The 11,057-nt window shown below is 56.8% G+C and overlaps 2 protein-coding genes across 2 annotated transcripts; both read left to right on the forward strand.

Annotated features, from left to right (window-relative positions):
* On the forward strand, nucleotides 1–2,446 carry HOXA10 (homeobox A10). The gene is made up of 2 exons (XM_068973405.1): nucleotides 1–967; nucleotides 2,172–2,446. Exons 1-2 carry the CDS (start codon nucleotides 1–3, stop codon nucleotides 2,444–2,446), a joined length of 1,242 nt encoding a protein of 413 aa, XP_068829506.1.
* Nucleotides 2,447–8,847: 6,401 nt separating this feature from the next.
* HOXA9 (homeobox A9) lies at nucleotides 8,848–10,755 on the forward strand. The gene is made up of 2 exons (XM_068973248.1): nucleotides 8,848–9,427; nucleotides 10,517–10,755. The coding sequence occupies exons 1-2, from the start codon at nucleotides 8,848–8,850 to the stop codon at nucleotides 10,753–10,755; spliced, it is 819 nt and encodes a 272-aa protein (XP_068829349.1).
* The last annotated feature ends 302 nt before the right edge of the window (nucleotides 10,756–11,057 follow it).

The raw sequence follows: 11,057 nt of genomic DNA on the forward strand, positions 1-11,057 counted from the left end.
ATGTCAGCCAGAAAGGGCTATCTGCTCCCTTCGCCAAATTATCCCACAACAATGTCATGCTCGGAGAGCCCCGCCGCGAACTCTTTTTTGGTCGACTCGCTCATCAGCTCCGGCAGAGGCGAGGCTGGCGGTGGTGGCAGCGGCTCTGGGGGCGGCGGCGGCGGAGGCGGCTACTACGCCCACGGCGGGGTCTACCTGCCGTCCGCCGCCGACCTGCCCTACGGGCTGCAGAGCTGCGGGATCTTCCCGGCTCTGGGAGGCAAGCGCAATGAGGCGGCGTCGCCGGGCGGCGGTGGTGGCAGCGGGGGCCTGGGTCCCGGGGCGCACGGCTATGCGCCGGCGCCTATAGACCTGTGGCTGGAAGCGCCCAGGTCGTGCCGTATGGAGCAGCCCGAAGGGCCGCCGCCGCAGCAGCAGCCCCAGCCGCCGCCCCCACCGCAACCACCCCAGCCCCCGCCGCAGGCCACCTCGTGCTCTTTCGCGCAGAACATCAAAGAGGAGAGCTCCTACTGCCTCTACGACTCGGCTGACAAATGCCCCAAAGGCTCGTCCGCCGCTGCCGAGCTGGCCCCCTTCCCGCGGGGCCCGCCGCCCGACGGCTGCACCCTGGGTACCTCCAGCGGGGTGCCAGTGCCCGGCTACTTCCGCCTCTCTCAGGCCTATGGCACCGCCAAGGGCTACGGCGGCGGCGGTGGCGGCGCGCCGCAGCTCGGCGTCGGCCCGTTCCCCGCTCAGCCCCCGGGGCGCGGCTTCGACCCGCCACCCGCGCTCGCCTCCAGTTCGGTGGATGCAGCCCGGAAGGAGCGAGCCCTCGATTCGCCGCCGCCCCCAACGTTGGCTTGCGGTGGCGGCGGCGGCGGGGGCTCGCAGGGCGACGAGGAGGCGCACGCGTCGTCCTCGGCCGCGGAGGAGCTCTCCCCGGCCCCTTCCGAGAGCAGCAAAGCCTCGCCCGAGAAGGACTCCCTGGGTAAGCAGGGCGCGCTGAAGGGCTCCGCAATCAGGCGGGCTGGCAGACAGGCAGACCCAGAGAAGGGAAGGAGCAGAGAGCCAGGAGTCCGCACAGCAGCCGGCCGGCCTTGGCCCGAGCTTCAGGCAGGCTGACCTTGTGAACTTGCTTTTTTAATATTTGGGCGTGGGGACTCAGTAAAAAATTCATGTCCCGGCTTAGCGCCCCACACTCAGACGTTCTTTGCTCTCGCCTCCCCTCACTCCGACTGGAGCCGAGGACACCGGCGAGCAACTCCCCTCGTGTGCATGCCCTTCTCCGTGCCCCGGAGCACCCAAAACCGAGTCTGGGCCCAGCCTGCGAGGCGCGGCCCACGCGGGGGGGAGAGGGAGGGAGGGAAAGTGGCTCGCCCGCAGATAGCGCGGATGTTTGTAAGGCATCCAAAATAAGCAGCCGCCAGCACCAATAAATAAGCCCATTAACCGGCGAAGTTCGAGTTTACGATCCCCCTTGCTTTTTTCAAACTTGCTTGAGGGGCGGGAATCCTCGTTGCGGGGAGAAGAAAAGACAGATCCGTCCCGGACGCCTGGGCCCTGATATGAGAGTCAGAGAGGGGTCATTTCTCTTCCCCTGGAACTCGAAACCGCCCAGACTGCACGTCCCTGGCTCCTGGAGAGACGTGAGGGAGGGCCCTTGACCCCAATCAGTTTTTTGTGCTTTCTCTAGCTCCCAGCTATGCCCTTCTCCCTCTCCTCAACAGGCCTTGGGTAACCACGGGGCTGGAGTGAGACACAGCCACGTTGCCCGGCCCCCCTTCCAAGTGGGCACCCCTGTCCCCCTAGCCTGGGGGTTGCAGGAAATGCTTGTCTGCCTTGGGGCGAGAGGCAAAAAAAAAAGGCGTTAAGTTCAAGATATACAGCCTCCCCTCCCAGTCCATTCCTTCTGCAAGCGCATGGCAGCTTTGTGCTAAAACAGGTGTTTGGGGGGAAAAGTGGAGGAAAATGTAAGAGAGTAGGTGTAGATGGGAGGCCCACTCGATTTTACACATGACTTTTGGAGGAACTGCTCTCTCTCGGCAAACTAAAAGGGGCGGAGGGGGGAGGGATAACTCTCTCTGGGTGACTTAGGGCATCCCTCATACTGTAGAGACGACCCGAATTCCCCCTTGCGTGCACCCCGCATGGCCTCGATTTAACCTTCCCCTCTTTATTCTCTCAAATGCCAGGCAATTCCAAAGGCGAAAACGCAGCCAACTGGCTCACTGCAAAGAGCGGCCGGAAGAAGCGCTGCCCCTACACCAAGCACCAGACGCTGGAGCTGGAGAAGGAGTTTCTGTTCAACATGTACCTTACTCGAGAGCGGCGCCTAGAGATCAGCCGCAGCGTCCACCTCACGGACAGACAAGTTAAAATCTGGTTTCAGAACCGCAGGATGAAACTGAAGAAAATGAACCGAGAAAACCGGATCCGGGAGCTCACAGCCAACTTTAATTTTTCCTGATGAAGCTCCAGGCAATGTGGTTCTTTTCGCGTCCAGAGACCCGTTCTCCTCCCTCTTGGCTTTGGCTCTGCCCAGGAACTCGCACCTGTGCTGGAGTCCCCCATTCTTCCCTCCCACACTCGCCATCTCGCTGGCCATTACATCTGTGCAGGGCTGGTTTGTTCTGACTTTTTGTTTCTTTGTCTGTTTGCTTGGTGCTGGTTTATTTGTTGTTTTCTGGGGGAAAAAGCCATATCGCGCTAAAATTCTATAGAGAGATGCTGTCTTAAGTGTCAAGTGGTGACGGGGATGGTGTGCTGTCTCGGGGTTCCACTGCTTGAAATGGCCTCTGTCCTCCGCGTGCAGCTGGTTTCCTGCGGGGCCAGCGACCTAGCCGGAAGGCGGAGGTCCCATTGTAGGCAGCTGAGGTGTCTGGCCTGAGGTCAATGGTGCAAGGAGCCGCCACCGGGCTTGCCTGCCTGGAGTGCAGGGCTGTGTTTAATCAGGGGGCACAGGCCCTTGGCTTTCTTTTCTCTTTTTTTCCTTGGCAAAGAGAAGGGCTTGCAGAAATGTACATGCAGGTTGGCAAAAGGGTTTGACTTTGGCTGATTGGTAAAACTGAGAAAGAAAGATTCATTTTTCCTTCCCCTGTAAGATAGCTCAGCTTTAAAATAAGAAGAAATGACCAGGAGAAGGAAACGTCTCTTCCAGTTTGTGTAAGGTCTTGCATTGAGGGACTAAATTATTTCAGTTACTTTGAATTTCCATGTCCTTCTGGCTGTAGATAAATAATAGAATGTAGTTTTGTTTATACATGCAGATTTAGTGCATTTTTTGTCATTAAATAATTGTTACCACTGGTAACATAAGACAAGCACACCACGATTCTCCCTCCTCTGCAGAGGTTTCCCCCTCCCCGTTCCCCCACTTTTCTTTCCAAAATTCACAGAAGCCGAGGAGGGCTGGAGCAAGCGGAATAGACTAGAGAAGGGAGACATTGCTGGGTTTCCTTTATACTGTGAAGTTACATGCATAAAAGGGTCAAACCTGTAGGTGCAGAAAAAGAAAAAACTATAAAATACAAATCTGTATAAATGTCTATTATGAAAAATTGCCAATCTTGTTTTATGCAAATGCATTCTATCATTATTATAAATGTTAGTTCTAGCTCTATTTACTTCTAATCTTAAATCAGAATAAATTAATATTGTAATGCTGCTGTGCGTGGAAAAAAAGATGATGTTTATGTTCTTATAGAAGAATAAAAGCTGTGGAATGAAGCTTTTTAATTTTACCTCTTTTTTTGACTTCTTATCTTCACCTTCCACTTTATCCCGTCCACCGTTTTTACAACAGGAGGACTAGCCCGCGCCCCCTGCAATTACTTTAGGCATCTATTTAAATATTACCTAGACGGTCGTAATTTGTCTGGGCCCTATAGCCCTGGTGCCGTAAGGTTTGTCGGCTTTTGTTCAGTTTTATGACTTGCTAGTATATCTGGATTGTGGCTGTCTTGGACCAGTGGTTTCAGTTGAGAGGGGAGCTGCATAGACAGAGGAAGCCAAACAGGATTTGTTTCGGGAGCCCCCTGGGAGGTTCGCAGAGGCTGGCTATTTCGTGGGTCTCTTGGTCCTCGATGACCCCCAGCCTCGGATTCCGGGGAGCAGGATGGGCCCACAGCGGGTCACTAGCGTCCGCGGCAGCGGTAGACCGCGGCGGGGCTGCATGGGTCCTCCCGCCCCCAGCACGGCCTCCCCCACCTGGTCGCCCTCGGCGGGGCCACGCGTTTCCTGCTCGCGGGAGGCGGGGGTTGGGGGGGCGCGACAGCAGGGGGGAGGGGGCGCGGGAGCGCGCGCCCCGGCTGGCTGGCTGGCGGGGAGGGAGAGAGGGGGAGAGCGAGTGGCGGGGAGCGAGCGCGGGAAGCCGAGGCCAGACAGGGAGCCGAGCTCCGAGCTGTCCCTGGCGCATGAGAATCGCCCTGGGCTGCCGCCGCTCGGCGCCGCGCCGCCTCGCTGAGCTGCAAGATTTGGGAAACAAGCGCGCACGCTGCTCGTTCCCTCCTCTCTTCTGGCTTTCTCTCCTTTTTCCGTTTTCCTCTCTCCTTTACCTTCCTTCTCCCAGGTTTACCTTACCGGGGCCGGTGGCTTCTTCCTCCGCGATGCCTTAACGGCAGCCCCGGGGACACTCAGCGGCAGCGGCGGGCGCAGGTTGGCGAGGGGCCAGGCCCGATCGCAGGGTTCTCACTTGGCGGCAGTGGTGGCGGCGGCAGTAACGGCGGCGGCGGCGGCGGGCGAGGCAGCTCCAAGCGGGCAGCAACAGAACTGGTCGGTGATTTAGGTAGTTTCCTGTTGTTGGGATCCACCTTTCTCTCGACAGCACGACACTGCCTTCATTACTTCAGTTGAAATCGTCTCCAGGTACCTGTGCGCGTGGAGGCCGGGCCGGTCCGGGCGGGGCATCCAACCCCTGGTCGTGCCAGGCCTGCGGTGGCAACCTCGGCTTATCCCGCATAGGAGTCTGGACCCTGCCTCCTCAACGCTCTGCCAGGCTGCCGGCCTCATCCCCCTCCCACCCCCCTACCTGGCCTGGAGCAGGTACGGTCAGGTTACCTGCTCCTTCGCAGACGCCAGGGGCGTGGTAGGAATTCTGAGCCCCGGGCCATTCAAGGTCAGGGGCGCACGCCTCTGTCCTGGGCCTCTCCAGCTGCCGGCCTGCGCCTGGCCAGGGACTCTGCCATTCTCCTGCCATTCACCTCCAGCCCAATCCGGGGTACCAGATGAGGAAAGATCGCTTTGCCAGTGGAGATTCAGCCTAAACTAGGAAGCGGACAGGGCTGACAGGGGCTGGGATACTGGCCTTGTCACTTACCCTTCTCTCTGTAAACCTCTGTCTCCTCCCAAGAGCTGCCTTTGACTCTTTCCTCCTTCTTTCCTTCCCTCCTTCCTTCCTCTGTTTTTCTTGTTTACTCCTTCCTTTTTTCTTCCGCCTTCAGTCTGTGTCCAGTTTTCTTTCTGTCTGTCTCCTCCCCAACTATTCCTTTGGGAGGAACCCGGGGGAGAGATACAGGGCTTGTTTGGGGAGAGCGGGGTGGGGGGTGTCTTATTTTTCCATGCGCGTTCAAGCAGAGGTGGGAATCTGCTGAGGAAGAGCTGGAGGGGCGCGGCTGTCTAGGGCTGTGGATCTCGGCCTGGTGTGCCGTGGCCCAGGCAAGGCCTCGGTTATGATCACGACCGGATGGCGGCGGCCTGGCGTTCCTACTCCGCGGGTCCTGAACGGCAGCCTAGGCGATCTGATTGGGGGGAATTCATGTCGTTTTGTGTGCCCATTCCGAGGGCAAGGAGGCCTTCGCTGACTTCATTGGGGAGATGAGGCTGAGTCCTGGGCTCAGCCAGGCTCGGTGGAACGACACGCAGGGAACTGCCACAAAGCTTCCTCTGGATTCCCGGCCGGCTGGTCCAGGCTCCGGCGTTAATCGCGATAAGGGAGCCCCGGTAGGGCAAAGATTGGCTGTTTGCTTGTCAGTAGTTTCTATTAGGGTCAGAGGATGTTAGATATGACATCCTTGTGGGGACAGTACTAGAGAAGGGAACCGTTCCAGTGCCAGTGTGTTTCATATAATAGGGGAAAGGAGGCCTAAATTCTAGACGTTGTGTCTGCATTCCAAGTTGTAGTCCACGGTTTGAAGCCAGTGAGGCCATTCTCATTACCGGGAACTGAAAACAATTTCCACCCCTGGGAATCCAACACGCCTAGGGGCCTTCAGGCGCAAGCACACGGAACAGTGCTTCCCTTCCCAGCTCCAGCAGCCCAGAAACTATTTTCACTGCCCAGCCTGCCCTCCTGTTATCGGAGAGGCTGTCACAGGATATTCTCAATTCCTCTCTGCCATTTTTCAGGACTTGAGTAGTGGATTCGTTTTGGAGGCCAAGGTTTTGGAACTCTCAGGCTAGAAAAGGCAGTTTGTAATTACACCCATTTATTGTTTCTTTATGCACACATAATCTCTTTCACCTCCAAAATAAAAGCAAACACAAAAGCCTGAATATTCTCTCCCCAAACCTGTAGGCTAAATAGGAATAATATTTAGTTTTGTGATTTCCCCCTTTTCCTGGCACCAGTAAGCACTGTTTAATTCTCAACGCCGGATAATTATTTAGAAGCCATTCTATTTGGAAAGTCTAAGGTTATTTAAAGAAACATAGCCTGTTTTATTTTAAACATATTTCAGTAACAATAATTGGTGTCTTCTCTGGTTACCAAAAAAAAAAAAAAAAAAGGAAAAGGCAACCAGGCGTGTCCAGCCTGTTTGCAGACAATTACAAGTAGGAGTGAAGGTTTCCTCCAGAGTTAATTTTTCTTAATGAAATTCTAAGGGGTCGATATTTAGGACACCCTGGGCTGCGGTGGGGGTGGGGATACGGCGGAGGAATTTACAAGGAAAGGAAAATATTAGGGAGGGGGGGCTGAGGCGGCCTGGACCGGCCACGTCGGAGTTCATTGTGTCGGCCACTTCCCTCTTCCGGCGCGAGCAGAGGAAGGGGCACCCAGTGGCTCTCTGCGCGGCTCCGCAGCCTCATTCTCTGGGAGAGCCTGGCATTTGCGGGTTTTCGCCTGGGACAGGGATGTATCCGGGTTTGGGGGATTACTGGAACTGTTGGGGAGGATGAAGGAAAAACAGAAGATAGAAGCGACCGATGCCGCCCGCCCGCCCTCCCCGCCAGGGAAGAGGGCTAATGAGAAACACACTCTTGCAGGCACAATGTTCACACGTGAATTTAATTACCCCTTTTTAGGAGTCGCCTCTTTCTGTTCAGATTGGGGGTAGGTTTTGTTTTGTTTTGTTCCCCAATTAACATACAGGCCGAGGTCTTTTACCTCTGGAAGACGCTAAGGAGTAAGAAATACCTTCCTCAATTTGGCCAAGCTAAGAAATAGAATTAAAAGTCAATGCCCTGTGCCCCTCCCTGTTTTAATTTCTAGCCCTGGACTTGATCTGCAGCCCGAGTTTTAGGCCTTGTAACTGCCGAGCCGTGGGTCGGGTGGGTAACCTAGGCGGGTCCGGAATAGTGGTCAGAAAGGAAGGAGCCCAGGACTCATACGGGGGCCCAGAGGCTAACCGCTCCGGTGACGGCTTCCCAGCTACTAGACCCAAGGGGTCTCTTAGGCGGAGCTGCTTTTTCGCCAGCAAACTCGCCTTTCATTGATCCTGCTTCGTGTTTTTTCGCAGTTCGGGTTCAGGGAATGCGACGAGGCTTGCAGAGCTCAGCATTAGGGCCTGCAAGGTCGGCACACACGGCTGGGACGCCTATTGGGTCCGCCCGGGGTGTGGATAGCGATTCCGGCGGACCGCGAGCGGGGCGCGTTGGTCGTGCGTGTACGCGGGGATGGAGCCGAGCGCGCGGCACAATCAGGTCCTCAAATCCGTGGCCCCAGGGTAGACTGGCCACTCTCTCCCTGGCCGCTCCTTGGTGGGGCCCTCGCTGGAAGCTCAGCAGCGATTTGGGGAGCTGCCCGGGCGCCCTGCGCTCCAGTCGTGCAGATGCCGGAGGGGAGTTCACAACTGGTGCTGGCTTCTCGGTGGCCTGTCCCTGTCCAGCGCGCTCTGGCAGAGGTGGTGGTGGCTCAGTCTGGGATGGATACTGCGTTGAATTTGACTTTTCTCGACCAGCCCCGGGTAAACTCGCATCTCTAGGGACCGCAAGGATTATTTACAGGGAGCTCGCCAACCAAACACAACAGTCTAATTTAACCTTTCCAAGTCCTCGTAAATTTTTACAGCTGCGAGTCACGAGGAGCCAAACGAATCTGTTGGTCGTTCCCAACTTCCCACCAGCCTGTGTGGCTTCTGAACAATAACTCCTTATGAAATATCATAAATATAGATTTAAATACAGTAGAGCGAGAATGCGATTTGGCTGCCTTTTTATGGCTTCAATTATTGTCTAATTTTATGTGAGGGGCTCTGCTGGCCGCACTCGCGCGCGGGACCCGCGTCTTGCTGATGGCGTGATTAATTGTGATATAAAATAGTCCGCTTAAGAAGTGTGTGTCTGGAGGTGGCGGGGTGGGGGGGGGGAGGGAGTACAGAGGCAAGGCCAGATTTGATCTTTTAATCTTCGTTGGCCACAATTAAAACAAACCCGATCGCGGAGCGCCACGATCCCTTTGCATAAAAACATATGGCTTTTGCTATAAAAATTATGACTGCAAAACACCGGGCCATTAATAGCGTGCGGAGTGATTTACGCGTTATTGTTCTGCTGGGCGGGCACGTGACGCGCGCGGCCAATGGGGGCGCGGGCGCCGGCAACTTATTAGGTGACTGTACTCCCCCCGCCTGGTGCCACCAAGTTGTTACATGAAATCTGCAGTTTCATAATTTCCGCGGGTCGGGCCTGGCCGGCCAGGCGCGGGGCACGGAGATGGCCACCACCGGGGCCCTTGGCAACTACTACGTGGACTCATTTCTGCTGGGCGCCGATGCCGCGGATGAGCTGGGCGCGGGCCGCTACGCGCCGGGAGCCTTGGGCCAGCCCCCCAGGCAGGCCGCGGCGCTGGCCGAGCACCCCGACTTCAGCCCTTGCAGCTTCCAGTCCAAGGCGGCTGTGTTTGGCGCCTCGTGGAACCCGGTGCACGCGGCGGGCGCCAACACGGTGCCCGCGGCTGTGTATCATCACCACCACCACCACCCCTACGTGCACCCCCAGGCGCCCGTGGCGGCGGCGGCGCCGGACGGCAGGTACATGCGCTCCTGGCTGGAGCCCACGCCCGGCGCGCTCTCCTTCGCGGGCTTGCCCTCCAGCCGGCCTTATGGCATTAAACCTGAACCGCTGTCGGCCAGAAGGGGTGACTGTCCCACGCTTGACACTCACACTTTGTCCCTGACTGACTATGCTTGTGGTTCTCCTCCAGTTGATAGAGAAAAACAGCCCAGCGAAGGCGCCTTCTCCGAAAACAATCCTGAGAATGAGAGCGGCGGAGACAAGCCCCCCATCGATCCCAGTAAGTGTCTCCTCTTTCCAGGCCGGCCACCGCCTCCACGCCGGCCACCCGGATCTGCCGGCCCTCCAGCTTTCTCCGGAGCCTGAATTCGCCTTCGCTGGGAGCCTCCTGAGCAAAGGCCGGGAGCCAGAAGTTGCTGTTTGGGAAGCCTCCTCGGACGGGGCCCCCCAAGTCCAGAAAGCAGTGACAAGCCGGCCTGCCGGGCTTCGGGGGAGGGGAGGCGGCGGCTGCCTAGAGAGGGGGCGGGGCAGGCGCTGCGGGACGACCCGAGACCTGGTGACCCTCTCCTTGGCTTGCCCGGGACCAAGACAGAGATACTCTGGGCGAGATTCTTCGAAAGCGACGCGTCAGAGAAAGCCTTTTGTGCGGCTAGATTGTCCGGGACCGGCGGTAGCAACTGCAGCCCGGGCAGCCTGACCCGGGACTCTGGGGAAGACGGCCGATTCTCTCCACTTCTTGCTTCAGCCAGTGGCGGCGTAAACCCTGCCTAAGATGCGGCTGCAGGAGACCGGGACGCGAGAGTCCCCGTGCTAGATTTTTCAAATAAACTGGAGAAGTGATCTACGGCCTTGGGGTGCCTAGGGGCGCCATACCGGCCTGGCCAGCTCCCACAGCCTTCCAGGGAGGTCAAAATAAGGAATGGGGAGAGTAGATGGAAAGGTGGGAAGGAAAGAGAATCAGTGAGAGGGAGAATAGAATGTTAAGCTTGCTAAGGAAGACATGGCAGCGTGGTTTCCTCCTGTGTGGCAAGAAAGAGATCTGTTTGCAAATTTCACTTCTTACACAACGTGTGGAGAGTGGGAGGAAACAGAGGAGGGGAAAGGAGGACAGAGGAGGAGAAAGAAGGGTCTGGGTGGGATGGGGGGTGGTGGGAGCCGAGGTTTACCGGCGTGCAATTGTAAGTGACCGTCCCTGCGTCTGTCTGCCAGGGTTCCATTGTATCCGAGGCTCGGCTGCCTTCCCTAACCAGTTCAGCAGCGTCCTGCACTTTTGGCTGAAGACCCCAGGACTTTTCCTAGCCCCCAGCGGAGGGGGGTGGGTGTGCTTATTCACCTCCTAAATCCCCCAATCTCTGTCCCCCACCCGCAGGTAACCCGGCTGCCAATTGGCTCCACGCTCGCTCCACGCGGAAGAAACGCTGCCCCTATACAAAACACCAAACGCTGGAACTGGAGAAGGAATTTCTGTTCAACATGTACCTCACCCGGGACCGCAGGTACGAGGTGGCCCGACTGCTCAACCTTACGGAGAGGCAGGTCAAGATCTGGTTCCAGAACCGCAGGATGAAAATGAAGAAAATCAACAAGGACCGAGCGAAAGACGAGTGATGCGACTGAGTTCGTTTAGAAAAGAGAGAGAGTGAGCTAGACAGAAAGAATTGCCCGTCCCCTTCTCCTACCCCCATCCCACCCCACCCCACCCCAGCCTCCACCTAGGCCTCCAACAAGGCGGTTGGATACTCCAGGCCTCATGTCCTAGGCAAACCCTGTTCAGGCTGGTTCCTTGGCCTGCCACTTTGATGGAGGAGGTATTGTAAGCTTTCCATTTTCTATAAGATTAAAAAAAAAAAAAAGGCGGGGGCATTAGCGCTGATGGTTCTATGTGCTAGCTTGTATATATTAAAAAAAAA

This window comes from Capricornis sumatraensis, chromosome 5 (genome assembly GCF_032405125.1).
Source record: "Capricornis sumatraensis isolate serow.1 chromosome 5, serow.2, whole genome shotgun sequence".
In the NCBI taxonomy this organism is placed as follows: domain Eukaryota; kingdom Metazoa; phylum Chordata; class Mammalia; order Artiodactyla; family Bovidae; genus Capricornis; species Capricornis sumatraensis.

Bases quoted from the DNA above. Each gene is read 5' to 3' on its own strand.
- HOXA10 (XM_068973405.1), top strand. From the start codon at position 1: ATGTCAGCCAGAAAGGGCTATCTGCTCCCTTCGCCAAATTATCCCACA. The intron at 968-2,171 runs GTAAGCAGGGCG...CTCAAATGCCAG, and splicing joins GCCCGAGAAGGACTCCCTGG to GCAATTCCAAAGGCGAAAAC.
- HOXA9 (XM_068973248.1), top strand. From the start codon at position 8,848: ATGGCCACCACCGGGGCCCTTGGCAACTACTACGTGGACTCATTTCTG. The intron at 9,428-10,516 runs GTAAGTGTCTCC...CCCCACCCGCAG, and splicing joins CAAGCCCCCCATCGATCCCA to GTAACCCGGCTGCCAATTGG.